Source organism: Ziziphus jujuba, chromosome 10, assembly GCF_031755915.1.
Source record: "Ziziphus jujuba cultivar Dongzao chromosome 10, ASM3175591v1".
Classification (NCBI taxonomy): domain Eukaryota; kingdom Viridiplantae; phylum Streptophyta; class Magnoliopsida; order Rosales; family Rhamnaceae; genus Ziziphus; species Ziziphus jujuba.
In genome coordinates this window covers 3,617,317-3,638,040 of record NC_083388.1, presented here as the reverse complement: position 1 = coordinate 3,638,040, position 20,724 = coordinate 3,617,317, and the positions used below count along the sequence as shown (strand labels likewise).

Genomic DNA, 20,724 nt, shown 5'->3' with positions numbered 1-20,724 from the left:
CCTCTCCATGGACCCATGCAAGTTCTAGCAGACTCCGTAATTTATTACCAAATTCATCCAATTGATTTTGAGACCCCATAAAAGAAATCTGGAAGATTGAGAAAAAAGCAGGCATAAAATGAAAGCTTGATTAAAAAACACACGCCATTCGTCACCAATTTCGACAAATAATATTGATGATTGAAAGATCTATCCAGATATCGGCAGAATAGTGACTTATATATATATATATATATATATATACACACATACACGTTTTGGAGGACTAGAGCTAATGGGTGATATTATAGAATAAACAATCCTGTGGCTTGGATGATTTGTCTTTTGCAAGGGGTATAGTGATACTTCTAACTTGCAGCTGAGGTACACGTTTTAAAACACTTTATATTAACAGAGTTTTAAGTTATATCACGAATTGTTAATGCAAATATAGTAAGAAACATTAATATTCATCACCACCAATGATGTACCAGTTTATTGTAGTTGGTGGTAATTGGTTCAAAAAGTTGCAAAAGAATCGATGAATTAAGTGACAACCCTTAAAACAAAATTATTGGTTACACTACCGGTGACTATCATGATTGGTGATGGATAGCATTTTTGAATCTAGAATCCTAAAAAGATTGTTAGTATTATTGTGGAACACTTTCACTTTTTTATTAGGAGTGAAAGTTTTATGACTTGTATTGAACAGTATTAGTTTTCCCTTTTATGACCTTTTTTTTTTCTTTTTTTTTTTTTTTAAATGAGTGGAAGTTTAATGAGTTGTATTGAACAATATTAATTTTCCCTTTTCTGATGCATGCATATATCCATGGCGAGAGTTAATTGGTAAGCAGAAGTTGGAAAGTAAGCCTTTGCCATTATAGCAAGCAGCCAACATAATATCATTGCAAAACAAATCAAAGTATGAAAGCAATTCTAGTAATGACAAAAATATATGTTTTGCAAAGAAATTCAAAGATTTAAATTTGTTTGATCGAAGTTGACTGTTGCGGCACATTATTCCAGCTATTCTTGACCGAGTGGTTGAATTACAAACATGCATTGACCTTGAATGGTTAAGATATGCACCATAGGAGAAAGCAAAGTTTAATTTTTCTGGTATGGATTGCAGAACTTCATATGTAGCTTTCCTTGTTATGGTTTAACTACCGTGCCACTTGCTGAAGGCAGTCTATATTCTAAAAAGCTAGATAGTCTATTTTTCTTCGTCAAATAGGTTGCCACAAATGTGGTTGGATAGTGTTTTATTTCCACCGAAAGCGAATCTCTATGGTGTTTTCCTGCAGATTCCAGATAATGAATGCCATTCAAAAGTATATTTGGCCGCGACTATGTAGATCTTTAAGCAAAAAACCCCGTAATCACCTAACTCCTCTTGATTATATTTTGTTTCATGGAATCTCTGTACATTTCTTAGCTTAGTTTTCTTTGAAGGAAACATACTCATTTACCTTTTTTTGACATATATATTTTTTCCATACAGTTGTGAACTGTATTACCATATGATTATCTGAAAGATAACATATAGTTGTTTTTCTTCGTTTTTCAATGATATTACGTCAGCCTCATCCTTTGACGACAGAGGCAATCTCTCCAATTTTTTTTGTTTAAAAAAAAGATCTCCCAGTGAGTATTATCAACCCAGATTTTAGGGATCGATGGACCATTAACAGTTTACGTTTTACTAATCCTGTGGAAGTCCGTAAACCAGTTCATAGACCGTCCCCTCCCACAAAAGTATACATACATGGAATCCATACTAAGGCTTAAATAGGACTTGTCAGGAACCGAACTCTGCAAGTAGATGTGATAGGTAGACAGCTTCCTTCCATTTGATCTACCCCCTGGGTGTAGGCAATCTCTCCAATTTTTGCATTCCTAACTGCTTCACAATCCACAGAATCCATGTGATCACGTCTTCCTTTTTCACCGTCACAGTACATCCTTATTAATGCATCCCAATCAGTTCTGACTTTTTCTCTTTTTTTACCGTCACAATAAAACCTTATTAATGGATCCCAATCAGTTTTGAATTTTTCTCTTTCATCGACCGTCACAATACATCCTTATTAATGCATCCCAATCAGTTTTGACTTTTTCTCTTTCATCCACCGTCACAATACATCCTTATTAATGCATCCCAATCAGTTTTGACTTTTTCTCTTTCATCTACCTTCCTGCTTTTCTTTCTTTGAGTTGCCTTTGTCCTACTGGGTTACTCTTCTAAATTTGAAGTTTCTCCCATTGTGATCCTCCTAATTCGTGCTTTTAACATCACTAATAGCCCACAAGTTATTCTCCTTCTGTACCATTTCATCAATTTAGTTCTCAATCTTAGAAACTGCCATCCCATCTAAGTAATTATATTTTAAAGTATTATGCCGGGCCAATATATTTTATATTATTTCCAACTGATTGTTGAATATATTTTGTATTACTTCCAAAAACTGGATGGTTGAGCGGTGGATAATGCATTTGGATGTACAATCCTAATATGATTCTTAATGTTGTGAAACACTTTCACTTTTGTATAGGAATTGAAGTTTTATGAGTCGTATTGAACAATAGTTTTACCTTTAGTAATGCATATGTCCATGACCATCCCTTTGGTATGACACACGGACAAGAAAATCCATTTGCCACCAGCAACAGAGAGATGCGATCACAGCCCATTTGATACCACCGACATTAAAACACAATGTAGTTCTGCAAGTAACGATTTTAAATTCTTCTATACTCAAGTTGAAAGAATAACAAAATTCATTTTCTACAATGCTTTCTTGGGAAACCAAAATAGGGACAGAATACATCCTAAATGCATAACTAACATACAAAACAGATGAGGACACAAACATAAAAACTTGGGCGCGTTAATAGCTCACCAGTCAGGTAACGTTTTGTTTTTGGTTTTTGAATACAGCGATGCCAATCAAATGCACCCATATTACTTGGCGAAGACCATCTCCATGCTTGAAGAACACCATAAAGGCCTTCTGCAGACATCATTTGGTAGAAAGATACAGCTGTTAAGGGGAAGGAGACCTCTCTTTTCTTTTGCCTGTTGTGGCTGTAGTGTTATTGTCACAGATCTGAGATAAATCCTGGTTGCCGTATAAAATATTGCTACCATCAACACTCTTGCCCGAGTCCAGCAGTTTAATATTGCAGCAGAGACCATCACTATTTTGGGAAGTTACTGCAGTCTTCACAACTTCATCATGAGCTTTAGAAACACTCGGCCGATTGATGCAAAGCCAGCTTATTGCAGACTGCTCACTGCTGCTGTCCCTTGCTATAGGAATATGCCATGTTCCTTTTTCTGATTCCTAAACTCCATTAGAATGAACAAAATGAGAACACTTTCTTGATGGCCATCACAATAAATACCAATAGCTTCATATTCTTCAATTAAATGACCGAACCATCTGAATCAAACAATTCTTTCACACTGCTGCTTTCATAGTCCGTACATGTATATTACTAAACCATTCACTCTTCTTCCCTCGACTTAAGTTGGTACCAGCACCTAACTAACCATGGAAATCTTCATCTCTAACATTTTTGTTGGGTACTTTTTGAAGTTAACAGCCTAACTTCGTACATTCGTTTGATGGCATGCTCAGTTGAAAAATAAACTACACTATATGCTATTAAATACAGTCCAACTTCTAACACTTGTTACAAAAATTTTCCTTCAGAATTAATATTCAGGTTGTAAAACAAATTTATCCCTATCTAATGATTTTCAAGTTCCCCGTGAGCCAAATTTCTGGTTTTTCAAATGTCAAATGTTTTAGCAAGTTATTTCCATTTTTTGATCAGGAAATTATATAGCATCTGGTTGTACAATTTACATAAGCATTTGTGACAGCAATCTAAGCATGAAGCTCAGTGCTTTGAATGTATTGAAAAATAGATATAATAACAGTTTCATTTAGATTCTTGCTGCCATTTCTATACATTCATTACAGGTGCCCCACAGAAATTACACCTATCAAAGCATCTAAAACGGTTCTTAAAATTGAATTCCGATGGACAACTGTATATATGTAATGAACATCATAGATATATATATATATATATAAATCTGATTGTATATAAATAAATCTGGTTGGATAAGTAAATAGAAACGTGATAATTAAAAGGAGATAATGCCATTGGAACAAACCATAATGAGTAACTGCAGCTAGTACCTGGATGACTGAAGAATAAGGAGGCGGCATATGGAGTTTTAGATTGCCTTTGACAAAAGTATATCTAACCTACATAAGAGGAAGCAGAAGAGATTCTATTATTAAAAACATTTTCAATTCATGAAACATTCAATGATATATAAGGGAACAAAGCACCAGGAACACAACAATTCTTGAAACTATGAAATGACAAAAATAGATGGCATAAGGCATTGCCATCACAAACAAGACAATACACTATGCTAGAGAGTTTAGGATCATGCACTATCAAATGAATTCTTAATGGATACTTTTGCTTGACAGAAATACTAGAAAACATTATCAAAAGCATGTCAATTAGGTGAGAACCAAAAAATAATAATAATAATAATAATAGTTTGTCCGGCTGCAGTTTCAAATCATACTTGATGTCTCTCTTTCCACTTGAGAAAGAAGCTGCTTCCTAAGAGTTCAAAAATATGATCTCGCATCTCATCATTTGTCACAAGCAAGCACTTGAGACTTACGGTGGCGTATAGCCAATACCTGAATCATGAAAAAGGCATCATGAATATGCCATTCCCCAAAAAAAAAAAAAAAGAAAGAAAGAAGCTTAGGACAACTTACAAATGTTATATATCATTAAAGCCAACATATCCATCAACATGGTGAAGATTTAAACGGGTATACAAAGTTTTTTGCAATCTTGTATGGACAAATGTAGAGAATGGTAAATATGCAAAGTATGGATTAAGGGATCATACCAATCATCATTGGAACCAGTTGGTGTTGTGTAAAGAATACCTTTATTCATCCATTCTTCAACCAATTTTCTGTGAGAAGGGTTTTCCACAATTGCACGAAAACGTTTATTGTGTAAGACAACAAGAGGCCATTTCTTTCCACTTCTATTATACAATTCATTTATAACAGCATCAACCTGCACTATTTAAAACACGAGGATAGTGAGTCATGCATACAAATATTAAGTTACTTAAATCACAATAAGTAATTTTTAAGAATAAAAGAAAGAAACAACATAACAAAGCAAAAACAAACTATCAAGAGAACTACAACCTGAGAAACACTAAAACTACCATCTGAAAAATTCTGCTGGTAAAGCCCAACATTTGCTCCATCAACTATAGCATTGTAATCAGCATTCTTCTCCAACCAATCCTTCAAAAGACATAAAGAGTAACAATTAGATGTGCATTATATAAAGAGCAGGAGAGCAATAACATAATAAACAACTAAATAATCTTTACTTACAAGCATCTCATAAACATAAAAAAATTCTCAGGGGCAAAAAGTTACACCAAAAACCAGCAGACACAATCTTAGATTTTGATAATTCCGGTGTCCTAATTGATTATTGCCTGAGAAATGCCTCCTAACTCCCTTCAACCCAAAACAAACCACCTTTGAAGAACATGCCTTAGACATAATGACCTCCACCTTTGAAGAACATGCATTAGACACAATGACCTACTACTTTCAAAACGAAATAAGGAATCAACACATAAATCCTTCCTATTAGCTCCATATCCACCACATACAGGACATGCATGAAAAGAAATTAGGATTTTCAAACACTAGCTGTACTAACATATAACACCCATGCAACCTCCGACCAGTCCTCTCCACATGAAAAAATGCTGGAGCAAATAAACCTCCAAAGGTTGATTATTATCCTGCCAAATATCAAGGCAGAATCCATCTGTGGTGGAAGCAGGGGAATGAGAGAAGACCCCTCCATCCGCTTTCCTAAACTTTGAAAATAATCTTCCTGAAGCTGTTTTGTCCAATAAATATGTAATAACTTACTTGAGCACTAGAACAACAAACAAATGCATAGGCCAGCATCTTGACACCAGAAAATTCTAACATTATCATCCTGAGGAACTATAATCAGCCCCCAAGGACGAGTAAACATCAAATTTAACGACTTTATCAAATTGTTCACTACAAATTCAAATTCTGCTCATGCAATTAACTTATTCCAAGATAAAGAAATATTTTTCAACAACATAAATACACTAAGATTTGCAATTAACTTATTCCAAGGGAAAAGAAAACATTTTCCAACAACAAAAACATATTACGACATGACATAATATATGTCACTACACGCGCATACCTGAAACTCACTAAAGTTCGACTTGACCTCCCTTTCCATTGCCAATGAAGCCACAGACTGCGCAAACCTGTCAGTTTCGGCATGATCAATGTCAACACAAACTAACTTCTCATTACAAGATTGACACTCTCCATTGGAATCAACATTTGTTCTACACAAAACCCAATCCCCTTCCCCGATCCAACCCTGTCCATGCCACCCTCCTCCATTCCTCAAAACCGCCTCTTTGATTCTATTGACTTCCCAATTCACCTCACCAACCTTCGAAGCCTTGCCCCCACAGAACCAATCTTCAATAACCTTGGCAGTGGATTCACTGACACTCCTCATTAAATTCCTCAACTTATGCAAATACCCATAAACTCTATCTTCCATGCCAGTCTCTGAGCTCACCTTCAGCAACGCAGCAATCTCTGGCTCCTCTAAACTCACTCCCACCGAACCCATATGCTCCTCCACCTCATACGCCTTCTCTGCCTCCAATTTCTCGCAAAAGCAATACAGTGCCGGGTCATAAGTCCGCAACCTCGGCAAAGCATTGTACTTTCTAATGTTCTTGACCAACTCAAAGGCATAATCACCGTCGCCTTTGGCTGCAGCCAACCGAGCAACGGCTGTGATCGTGGCCTCATTGGGGACGATCCCGATCAACGACATGTGATCGAATATACGCAACCCATATTCCAAAGCTAAATCTTTCAGTGATGGGTCAGTGACCGAATTGGAGCAGAGATAAAGGAGGGCATTGAAATGGTGGTGATTGAAACGGGTATTGTTCGAAAGTGCAGCTTCGTATAGAGAAATGGCGAGCCTTAAATCATTGTTCTTGGAGCAAAGATTGAGGTCAAAATGGAATTTGCTTTCTGGGTTTTGCTTCTTCTTGCTCTTCTTCGTAGTCTTTGGAGTGCCCATTGACAAAAACCCCTCTCTCCGATTCAAAAACCCTAGTGGGACGTTGGGGGACGTTTGAGTGGTTATATGATATTTCTATTCTGGGCTCGGTTGATTTTTATGCCACAATAAAATGGGCTTCGAAAGTTTGATCCAAAAATTTAGTTGGGCTGGTCTTAACACAAATTAGTCAACAAAATTACCTTCTAGCTTTTTATCAAACATTATGAGTGAGATTATTCATATTGCCCTTCACATTTACATCAATGAAATCATAGGTTGAATTAATAGGTTGAATTAGTATTTCCTTTTTGTTTATTTGAAATATACGATAATCATGATAAAAAAGTCATACACATATTTAATCATTTTAGAATCACTTCCAAACATCTTGTATATAAAAAGCTTAAATTAATAAATCCAAGAAAACACAAAAACAAAAAGGACTTAGATTGAAGCTTATTGAGTTTAAAGATTTAAAAAAAAAAAAAAAAAAAATCGCTTTTCGAGTTTTTGGGCTTAGACCCATGTCCAAGCACTGTCCTCACTATAGAAGTCATTGGCCCAAGTCTTAAAAGTCCAAAAATCCTTTCTCTATGTAGTTTTACATGTATTTATACAGTATGACATATACAAATATACATATGTATTATATAATTTTTCAATGTTACTCGTAGATAGTTAGTAATAAAAATGAGCTAGATATAACCTATAAATTGTTACTGTATATATAATATATAATGCATTTTTTTACAAGAAAAAAAAAAGTATCTAATGCATATTTTCTTCACTGTAATGTAAACAGTTCAGTCCGATTGAAGATTCTAAATAAATAAATAAATAAATAAAACGTCGAATCATTGCCCGCAGTTTGAACACTAGCAATTTCAAAGCTTCTTAAGTAATTATTTATTTATTAGATTTCATCATTTGCACTATCTTAGTATTGTGTTGGGTGAAATGGCATAATAAATTCTCAAATTTAAAATATTTCTAATCAAATTCTTAATTTATAATTTGTTTTACATTAATCCACCTATTAAATTGATTCCCATACTAAAGTTTAAAAGTTTAAAAAATATACTAATTTTCTTTTAATCAATTATTTTTATATTATTTATAAATTGACAAAATTAATCAATTTTTTTTATTTTTAAAATGTTTTATTAATTAATTTAGAAATTAAATTAATATAAAATAAATTATAAATTGAAGATTGAATGTATAATGTTGTAAATTCAAGGGTTTAATGTTCAATTTAGTCTAAGTACATGAAATTAAAGGGCAATTAACCCATATGTATGTATAGTGAAGCTGAACAATTTCGTTTCACGTGCCAAACGCACCCGTCTTTAATAATTATTTATTATATTAATAGGTGAGCATATACTACATGTAATAAATAGTTTTTTTTTTTTTTTCAGAGTTGAGAATCTTTAATTTGTTTCTTAAAAAAAATAAAATTAAAAATGAATATTTCATTGTTGCATCATGGGTAAGAGTGTACTGTTTGGAGGTAGTGATATTTTAAGCCACCACTCCACCTGTCCTTATCAGAAGGACGACAGGATATATAAATACTTTCTTGATTAAATGGTTAGTAACAATACAATGACTTAGAACTTTTCATTGTTTAATATGTTCAAGTCAGATACGGCATTGCCTTTTACCCACAAAAAAACAAAAGATACGGCTTTGCTCAAAGATTATGATAATGCTTAAATTCTTTTTCTTCCAAATAAAATATAATATTTATAGTTTTATTTTTTTAAAAAAAATATTATCCATATAATAATAAAAGAAACAATGGTGTGGCAAATACAAATCTTGTTAGTATTTTAATTATAGTTTTAGTTTTTAATTATTTATTGAGTTGTGACAGATACATTGTCCATTATAATTTTGGAATACACCTTCCTTTCTAACGAACAAATATATATATATATATATATATATATATTATATTGAAACCACCGACTTCGTAATTTAATTATTGGGGTTGTACTAACTTATTTTTCATATTGAGTTGTTCATGTTGAAATCATTTGATAACACAATGATTAATATATTTTAGGGACACGAAACATGACGCCAAACAGAACTATAGAATTTTGAAATAGGTAATTAAGTATGTACATTAAATCATGACAATGAAATTTGAAAAAAAAAAAAATCAATTTTGATGTTTAAAATGTGCTTTAGAATGATTTCATATTTGTTTTTTTAAATTGTTGCTTTAATGAAGTTACCATAGTAAAACCAAGATTATTTTTAACTATTCATTTTTACTGTTCCATTATCAAATTGTTGAATTCATTTCACAACAGTTATGAAATGTCATATCATATCTTTTCATCGTTCTCATGAAACATTGTTAGGGAAAAAAAAATCACAATTTTTTAAAGAAAGTACCATTAAAACCCTTAAATTGCATGATGTGTTTGAAAAACATTTTCCAAAATCTGCAGTTCTTTATATATATACATGTAAAACGTCATATTTTGTCAAAAAGCTTTTTATCATTTTTTAGTAAATTTGATTGGTGATTACAATGTCATTTTCAAAATTATCTGCAACGTATTCTTGAAACAATAAAAATTAGTACCAGCTGTTCGTTCTTTTTTAGAAATTTAAAATAGAATTCTTTGATGTCAAATAAGTAGTATGGTGATTTTTTTATTTTTGACTTTTTCAAAAATTCAAATATATAAAGTTCACTGGCATTACGAATTAAATAATGATTGTAGATAAGTAGTTGTACCATAATTAAATAATCCGTAATGAAAAAATAAATGATAAACAACTTTGGTTCGACATGTCTCTGATTTCTCTCATAAATATTGCTAGGAAAAAAAATAAAAAAGAAAGGTGGTGGTTTTGTTTTCCTCTACAATATGCATATACATATATATACATATGGTCTATGCTGCTAGCTCTAGTTGATTATTTTTAGTCTAATTATTCGCCATATTTTAATCATATATAAAGGATATGTGACTTTGTCGATGAACAATTTAGCGGTAAATAGGAACACTGCAGGGACTGTTTTATTTTCTGTACAAACATGTAACGTGTGAAGCTTTTAGTACAAATTATTAGTTAATTAACTAATTAATGTTTAAATTAACTTTTAATAAATTATCTATTCGGTCATTAAGAAAACTTCTCATTTTGATTATGCGTAACTTCAAAAATACCCGCTTTTAGGTGTAAAAAAAGCAGCTGGGAAACTCAAATTAAATTCATACTTTCCAGATGAATGAGTAGTGGTGATCATAGCCAATTCCAATCACATGTCTGCGCCGAATCTCCCACTAAGAAAGAGTATTCATATATAATCGTTTTCTCTCTATGGCTGCTGAACAATTAAAACAAACCACATCTTTAATAATTAATTTCACAATTTTCTATTTACCAAAACGGAAAGGTGGCAAAAGTTCGAATTAAATAAAAAACTTTCTCTTTTCCCATAGTTGTATAAAATAATTAATAGTAATTAATCATAAAATTATGTAAATAGTAAGATTTTATTAGGAAGCTCTTGACCAATAGTTAAGCTTGCATTGTAGTTTGGAAGTTAATTTGGACGTCTCTTCAAACTTGTTGAAAAGATAGACCGACATTATCATTCTTTCAATGTAAATAAAGTTTTAAAAAAAGTTACTGTTTAATTTCTAAAAGTACCGCATGAGTCAAAATGTCGACTATTTTGTTAAAATGTTTAAAACGTGTTCAACGAATTGAATTTGTCAAAAAGTGATATATACTTGCAGCAGAAGTTTAAATCTCTTTCTTTTTTTCAAAGCGCATTAACTTAAAAACTAACATATTTCATAGTCCACAGAAATAATATATTTATCCAACATTGAACAATTAATATCTAAATCAAAATCATGCTATATCTAGATATTGGGGTAACCAAATTTCAAATGTGAAAGATATTCTAAAGAATCAATGTCGACATATGACTACATCAACATCATATTCAGCATACGACTATTTCAAAAAAGTAATAAGTTTGCTTAATTTCTACCTGGAAAAAACAAAAAAGAAAAAGTAATTTCCTAAGGAAGAAACATTAATTGTTAGCAAAAGTAAAACTTTTTGGTTGGGAAAGGATATGATCCAAAAATTAGGCTGAATGCATTCAAGTCAAAAGAAAATAAATATATAATGATCCATTATAAAGAAATGTAAAAAAAATAAAATAGAAAATAGCTTTAATTACACATTTGAGCGGAAAACCATTTTGTGTTTTCTATTCATATATCCACGTCTTCGATAATGGAAATTAAAAACTTTATATATACATATACATATATATATATATATATATATAGTATATATTGTCAAAATATGTGTTGGCTTGATATGCATTATATATTATATATTTTCTTGGACGAAGCTTGATATACATTATATTGAATCCACTTTATGTGAGCTATTCATTTGGAATTGACGGTGGTTTAATATTAATTAAAATAACTTGGATTGCAATCCTAAAATGGTTATATCTTTTTAACCCTATATATATAAATATATACACAATCTCAGAACCTCTTAAACAAAATTTAATTATATCCTTGAATAATTTCCTTTTATGCAACTTAAACTAAGCTAGATTAATTATTATGAAAATATTTGTGAAAATGCATAAATTAGCAATACATTATTAAAATAAAACAAATTATTTATATCCCTCGTAGGAATCCATAAAGTATGCTTGATTACTAATTTAGACTAATTCATAAAGAGTGGAGGGATTTAAATTTAATTTAGAATTATTATCTGAGAAAAACCACTGTATAAAAATATGATAATTTAAAATGCTTAAGTTAATTTTTAACACACATTACTCTAACAGTGATTGATAAAGATCTCAATATATATATATATATAGAGAGAGAGAGAGAGAGAGGACGTACATACATCTTTAGACCTTGTTTAGCTTATATTTTATTTCCGCTTTTGTTTATTCTTTTGCTACTTTAAAGTTGTTTTATAAAAAAGCTATTTTTTATTGGTTTTCATTAAAAGCCTTTCTAAACATTTTTAGAAAATTGTTTAAATACTTTCAAAAGTAATTTTTGAATCTTAAAAATTATTTATGATTTTTCAAAAGATATGTCAAACAAGGCCATAATTGATAAACAAGGGCTACTTTGTGCATATTATAGACATTGCATTTAGACTTAGGCTCTGTTTCTAGTACTCATTCTATTGATCTAAATTTTATGTGCCTAAATACATGCATCTTTCTAATTATAATTGTAATTGCGTCTGGAATCTGAATATGTAATATGTTGTTGAAGCTACATATAGCTCTGTCTCGTACGATCTTTTGTCGATCACTTTGGTCCTTTACAATATTGAAGATCATATCCTTTATTTCTTAGGTTAAAAAATTAAGGCGAAAAAACTAGTCTTGAAGATTATTAAATAAACGTGTCCTTGAGTCAGGATATATATACATATAACAGATAATGAAAAACATTCAACTAATAAACTCTGCAATGCATTACAAGAGGTAAATACATATATATATATACACATATCCACCATATGTATATGTAATATTTAAAATTTATCATTGAGCCTTTATGTATATAGCAACTAAATGAGTCTGTGATGAAAATATATAAAATAAACTAAATATTAAAGTTAATGTCTAGAAGTAAAAATCATTCTATACATGTATGGGGTTCGCTCATCATAAGAAACCCATGCAAGAAGGGTTTCGCACGCCATTTATGGGGCTTTTTGTGGTTGTGACATCATAGAATATTTTTTAGGATTTGTAATTTTTTTTAGGATTTAAAAATGAATGCCAAAAGTTCCCTTGAAATAGGGACTCTAGTAGTTGGATCTTAAAACCAAAGTAACTTTCAACTTTAATCATCTAAGAAAACGATGAGATATATAGGTGGAACATGCCTAGCTAGCTTGCTTGATTTCTTTTCAACTTCGACAAAATAGTACTACATGTCTTTTTCTTCTCTTAATATTTTTCTCAAAATTAGTAAGCGAATTTTTTTTTTTAAAAAAAAAAAGAAAATTGTAGAGGAGGCCCAAAATCGTCATCAGTCATTGTAAATCTAAGTGACAAATTATGTAATAGAATCCACACATGAAAACTCAAGCAACAAATACTTTGTAGTAGTATTGCAGACATTTCCACAACATTATTTATAGTATTTATAAACAAATTAAGATATCTGCAACATAAATAATGTTTTGACAAAAATAATATATAAAATTCCACATAATTAATATATACTCCAAATTCTCAACTTTTTTTTTTCTGAATATTTAAATAATGAATAATCCTTTAGGAGTATTTTGGTTGTATATATTATCAGTAAAACAAATTGACAACGATTACTATTTGAACTTGTCATGTTATAGTAATATTTGACCATGTCATAAGTGCATAATATCTATAAGCGCCAAATTAGTTGTTCTTAATAATTTAGGGATAATATATGGTAATAGTCAAAGTATATGATCCGTATCTTGGTTTTTAAATTGTTTTAAAATATTATTGTTTAATTAATTTTTTACTTCTAGAAACAAGAAAACGAAGAACATTTTTTGTTTGTTTAACCATTAGGTACCACACGAAACCTAATCCTAATGTTTTTTTTTTTTTTTTTTAAGAAAAAGAACATCCATAAGTAAAATGAATCTACTATATATCTAAGTAATTAACAATATATACTAAATTTTCTTGGTTGAAAACTTACTTGAAATTTAAAAAGTTCTAATTATTGCCAATATATATTTCATTGTCAATTGGGAAAAACAAATTCTGGTATTCCGAGTTTGTACTCCTCCTCTAATACAGTGATGGGACCCACCTCTGATTGTATTGAAATTTCTTCCGTCAAATTGGCCCATACGATCACTATCACTATTACTATCATGGTCACGTTTGAAGTTTGAAGTAGTCCTTATGGGCCATAAATGCATATTCATACGAACTGGCATATTGCTTTTCAAGATTGAAGCCAGACTATTGAAAGACAATTGTGGTCCACAACTCTATATATATACATATATACATATATGAACTAACTCTCTCAGTCAATGGTACCATAAATAATAGTTTATTTATATATTTTTCTCTAGCTGTCAATGTAACTTTCAAAGACAATGAAAGGTGTTGATGGGGATTCTCTTGGCTTATACATGTGTAAGAGTTTGTTTATAACATTTAAAACGTGGATTGTATGCGCTAATATTCGTCGATACAAATCTATATACATGGTTATGTGTGCGTGTGTGGCAAGCACAAGTCGGCAAAAATGACTGCTAAATGCCTTCTTAACCACTCACAGTCACATCGAAGAATATTAAAAGAAAACGGGATGCTTTTGCTTGTACTGTGGCCTGTCATTTTGGTCGTTTTTATGTGAAAAGAAATGAAAAGTCTTCAAAGTCCAGTGTTTTTTTCCTTTTCCAACATGATTGCGCTTCCTCTTCGTGTTTCCGTTAAATCTTTTCACTTCACGCACAAACATACACATATTTACATAATTTTGTTATAAAGCACGAGTGAGTTACATCTAATCCACTGAATATGTTTTTAATATCGAAAAGTTGCATGCTTTTTATAACAAATCTATATATATATATAGATGTTTAATTATTTAAAAACTATTTTCATTTTACATTGAAAAATACAATAATATCACACATGTTAATAAAAAATAAAAAAAACTATTCAAAGCATTTTTCATAGTATTTTGTATTTTAAGATGGATAATTTTCAAAATAAAAAATATTTTAAAATTTTTTTAAAAATAAAGAGTTATATTTTTTTGTTCTACTTACTTTTTATTTTGCATGTTCTCGTAAATAATTATGATTTACCCCTTTTTTTCTTTTTTTTTTGCCCCTCCCTATAATAAAGTAGTATTCTAATAAGAAGTTGTAATTAGTAAATTTAATTATAATTGTGTATATAAATTGTATTATCAATAAATAAATTTGTTTACAACTTTATATACAAAGTGGACTCAGCTTTTTATATTTATAGAGTCAAACCCTCTTCTTTATTTTTATTTTTCAATTTAAAGAGTCTGTCAACATTATGGAAAAATTGTATGACTTTTTAAAACAAAAAAGGGAAAAAAATTTAATAAAAAGCCTTTTGGAGATGTTTTTAGCTAACTAAATTTATAGTTTTCAAATATTATTAAGGTGCTATCAGCAACTTTTGCCCACAATTATGTTTTAAAAATAAAACGAAATATATAAAACTGTTACAAACACTAAAATATTTTCTAAAATTAATTACCATATGACATATGCTAATGTATTATTAGTTAACATATTCATATCTAGGAAATAATTTTATCAATCTAGTATTACTAATAAGAGTTTTCCTATTTGTTACAGGGGTGTTTATTATTAATGAAACCCATGCTTATATGGCAAGTATTGTTTGGTTACATTTCATTTTATTTTATTTTTTAAAATATAAATTTATTATAAGAAAGTAAATGCTTTTAGATAGTCAATTAAAATGCCACATAAAGATATGAATATTGCTTGTGATAGTTATTAATTGTGACAAATATAATTTTTCTACTTATATTTATTATAATTATCTTATTATATATACCAATCTTTTTTATTACGACTGTTAGATTTGTTCATTAATTGGATTCAATTTATTTTTAAATTAAAATTAAAATTTATTTTATAAATCTTTAAATACAATATTATCATATGATATGACACAAGACTGCCGGTATGTGTCTGCGTATATACGTGTAGTACATTTGCTTCAGTATTTATTTATTTTTGCTAAGTTGTATTTACATTTGTTATGGGAACAAAAAAGTGGGCAATGAATTTGGTGGTCATAGTTGGATGAAGGAGACAATGGGTACTGGACCAGTAGTTAGAGATAAGATTGCTTATTCTTATCCCCATAAAGTGAATGAACTACATAAATTTAATTTTAAGTCATAAGGAAAGTTCTTTAAAAAAAAAAAAAAATCAAGATACTTGTCTAGAATATATTAATATCTTCATAACTAGTTGTAAGACTTTTTTGTTTGGTGAAAAATTAATTAGTTGCAAGACTTTACTCAACATATACATTCATAGATACGTTGATGACCTAAGAAAAATCCATATACAGACACAGCTGCATTAATCAGTTGATAGCTAGGTATAATACTGTATAGGTATGATATACTCCACTAGTGTAACTGTTGCATCGATCTGTCCTGTTTTCTAATTTTTATATGTGTGTTAAAGTGGAAAAGATATATATCCCTGTTATAATTTTGATCTTGATCAAACTAGGATATAAAAGTCAAAACATTAGTGTCAATTGGATCTGGATTGTCCTTGAAGAGACATACCCTTCTATTATCTTGATTATAAGGTAGTAAAGTTAAGTTTCACTATTTATTAAGTGTAATTGTAATTTTATTTTAATTAGTAACCATTTAATCTTATTTATAAAATAAGTTTTAGATTAATTTGACTCAAAAACAACATATCCAAATCTTTTCTCTAAGTAACAGAGATATATATATATATATATATATATATATACAACTATGGACAATTACATCTTCATATAATAAGAATCATTATTATTATTGTTCTTATTATTATTACAAGCTGTTATCTTTATATGTTGGAGTCACAAAAAAAATATCCATATAATTAAGATATATAAAATTATGAATATCGAAAGTTGAATTATCATTTTTTTCAAAAATTTAAATTGGTTTGAAGTGAGTTTTCATTCATTTATATTTTTTTTGAGTTTTCATTAATTTTATATTTTTTCTCTAACATTTCCATCATATCATATTTAGATTCGTTTTTTTTCAAACTTCTTTTCAGATTTTTACATGTATTTTTATTTTTGAATAGATTTATTGAGTTTCTTTTAAATATCTAATTCTGATACTAAATTGAATTACCATTTCTCTGAAAACTTACACCAAAAAATATAAAATAAATAATAATCTACCTCCTATTAACTTAAATTTTGGAAAAAAAATAATAATATAACTTAATATTAAAACCATTTATCTAAAAAGTTCTAAATTTTAAAACTCAACAACTTCAAAAAAATAATTAACTTAAATTTTGGAAAAAAAATAATAATATAACTTAATATTAAAACCATTTATCTAAAAAGTTCTAAATTTTAAAACTCAACAACTTCAAAAAAATAATTAAAAACATATATAAAAAATATTTAAAAAAAGCTAAAAAAGAGCAAATGTTGGAGAAAAAATATATAAAAGGAATAAAAATTCATATTTAAGAAAAATAATAATTCAACTCTGAATAGAATAATCTGAATAAAATAAAATATATATTGATTGTAAAAGAAATATGCACGATCGACAAACATACATTATTGAATAATTGACTAAAACCTGCATTTCCTTTTGATTAATCTAGAGATAACTGTCATCGTGAAAGAGAAGTTAAAGTAAACCACAACCAAAACACAGTTCTAAAATGACAAGGAAATTAAGAATTAAAGAGAGAGAGAGAGAGAGAGAGAAAGAGAGAGTGATTGGCCGACAGGATATAAAGGAGGACTTGTTCACACAAACATCGAAATGTCTTTTCCTTTTCTTTTTTTTTGGGTAAATAACTTCGAAATGTCTTTTTTTGATTGATAACTTCGAAATGTCTTGAATATTGAGGCATGCATGGATTTTCATTCATTTTTGTGGGCGTATAGATATCGAAATGTGCGGCTGTGAACTGAAATTGGATAAGATAAAGTAATGCCAATTTTCCAACCACATGTAAATATTATATATTTTATTTGTTTAATAAATAATAAATATATATACTTATCCAGACAGACACGCATGTCCTTTGTGTGGTTGTGTCTCAATTTGCATATACACTAAACAATGCACTATTATATGCAAGTCACTCCAATATGCATGAACCAAACACGTATTTGCCGACTTCAATTTTATATACATTGCAAACAAGCTAATCGCCAATTGACCCTTTAATGAGTTGTTTCCAATACATAATTTGTTGGGAAGGTTTGTCCCTTTTTATAAACATAAGTTTGGCTCCACCCACTAATTAAACAACTTGTATGTATGTGGCTAACAGACATGGCCAATCCCTTTCACGTGCAAAAGTTCACCTATGGACAACATATCAATGAAAAGTAGATTAGGCACAGATTTTGATGTTATATATGATCTGCTTAAGAGATCACAGATACATAGAATTACAAAAGCAGAAGTTTAGTGCATTCCAGCATCCATCCTTGATTTGATCTTTTTTTTTTTTTTTAATTCTTGGACTTTTATTTGTGTTTTAATTTGAGTAATTACTCTCCTAAGCTTGGCATCACATTGAATTGGTGGCTCTTTTAAACTTAATCAACTAGCATGCAAATAGATAGATGATTTATGCCTTATATAAAAACAAAATACTATTTGACCAAAAAGAATATTAAAAAAAAAAAATACGAGTAATTCCCAATTTGAATTCCTCAATATGTTTAAGTAGGCTAGTTGATTTTAATATCCATTAGGATATGGGCCTAAGGGGCCTCCTTATGTTCAAGCTGCATGGCACGGTTTTTTTCTCATCGGCCACATAAATGTAATGTATAATGTAAAGATGATCACCTGACAAATTAATGCTAATAATTAACAAAGGGCAAAAAAGGGGGAAAAAAAAAAGAAAAAAAAAAAGAGAGAAAAGACGGCTTATTTCTTATTTCATTGTTTTTTAACGTATTTTCCATATCGTATTTTTTACCTCTCCCATTTATTCTATAATCTATTGCCCCCTGTTCCTTTCTTTTTTAATTTTATTTTTATAATCACTCCTCCTTTGGTAATGGTCCACAAGAAATTGTGAAAAATTAGATGAAGACAATATAAATTTTACATAGGGTGAACTTGTTTTTTATTTTATATGTATATATACGTATTTGAATAGCTAAAACGTTCCTTATTTTCAATTTTTCAATGCCAAAAAAAAAAAATTAAGTCTGTTCCACTTATTTGAATTCCATTAAATTTGCAAAATTAAAGATATATATTGATTATTTACAATAATTTTCCCTATCTCCAACCTTACTTTGACACAAAATTGAAGATATGAATAAGAATAATTTGAAATGGTTCAAAATTAATTAAAAGTCCGGAATATGCATTTATGTCAGGACCCGTCCAGGATCCCTTTCCCGGAACCCTAGATAGCCCTGATCCCAGGGAAACCCTACCGGATCCTCCAACGGAAAATCCGACAGAGCCTCCCCTAAGGGATTTATTTACCACAAATTACCTGCACTGAAAACACACTTCTAAAAACATCCCCTTATTCCTCCCACAAACCACAAACTGATTCCACAAATTTCAGCACTTTTCAAAAGCAACAACAGTCCAGTGCATAAATAAAACAGAAGTATCCCAATAGTATACAGAGCTTTAAGAAGTGCTAAACAACAGAAATACAACAAGGCTGAAAAGGAATAATACACTGAAATGAAAGAGTACAGAAGTACTTCTCGAAACACAACAGCAGCGGAAAACTTGGTTCGCTCCGGAAGAACGTCTACCACCACTTGCACCTAAGGGAACGGAATTTAAGAGTGTGAGATGCTAATCATCTCCGTGAGTAACCCGAACTACTGAACACCTTTTGTGATAATAAAAATAATAGTAATAACAATTAAGGAATAGAACAAATACCAACAATTAATAAATAAATAATAATAACTGTTGGAAAATAATAATTTCTCTCAAAACTCTCACCAATCGCTCCGTTTGAAATGTTCTCTTTTTAAAACCTTTTCGCAAAACCCAATGTACATACCTCCCAAAAACCAAGGGATTAAACCATTTGATAAACAATAAATAAATAGAAAACATACCCCAAATATATAATAAAAATATAATAAATTATAGTAAATCAATTTTGAACACATTTGGGGTTTAAACCATTATTTGCAATTTACACCGACAATTACACCTGACGCACCATACCATATACCCGTGATGCCCTCCGATACCCAGCGTCCCGAGCACTGACTGGCGGGGGGTTAAAGAGAGAAACCTGCAGCGGTCACTTCGGCGTCCCGACAGTACCAACTGCTAAAAAAAACCATCACCCGGCCAAGGAAAGGCGGCTGTGCGCAACAATAACCTTGCCTGCCCACGGTCCAATGGCAACTCACGGGTGAAGTAAAAACCGCACGCTAAACCATATAATAACCGCGTGCTAAACCACGTGTCCATACACCATACACCAGAACACCAATACTGTATGAGTGCGTCTAAAAATAACCAATAATAACCAACCGTACCGTTTTTCCAAAAACCACCGTGGGAAGTATATCAAATTTTCACAAAACAACATCCCACATATTTTTATTCAATAACCCGGTACGAAACATTTATAACCAACAACCACAATTTCTCGACATACGAAATGCAACCATAAAAATACCGCGGGCATAATTTATAAAATTCAAACCAATAATTTCGT

General features: G+C 30.3%; 1 protein-coding gene across 1 annotated transcript; it reads right to left on the bottom strand.

The window, feature by feature from the left end:
• Positions 1-2,710: 2,710 nt before the first annotated feature.
• On the bottom strand, positions 2,711-7,281 carry LOC107410508 (proteinaceous RNase P 2). The gene is made up of 6 exons (XM_016017939.4): positions 6,319-7,281; positions 5,256-5,357; positions 4,943-5,118; positions 4,604-4,724; positions 4,200-4,268; positions 2,711-3,332 (listed from the first exon to the last, which is right to left on the bottom strand). The coding sequence occupies exons 1-6, from the start codon at positions 7,228-7,230 to the stop codon at positions 3,033-3,035; spliced, it is 1,680 nt and encodes a 559-aa protein (XP_015873425.3). The 5' UTR covers positions 7,231-7,281; the 3' UTR covers positions 2,711-3,032.
• Positions 7,282-20,724: the final 13,443 nt, after the last annotated feature.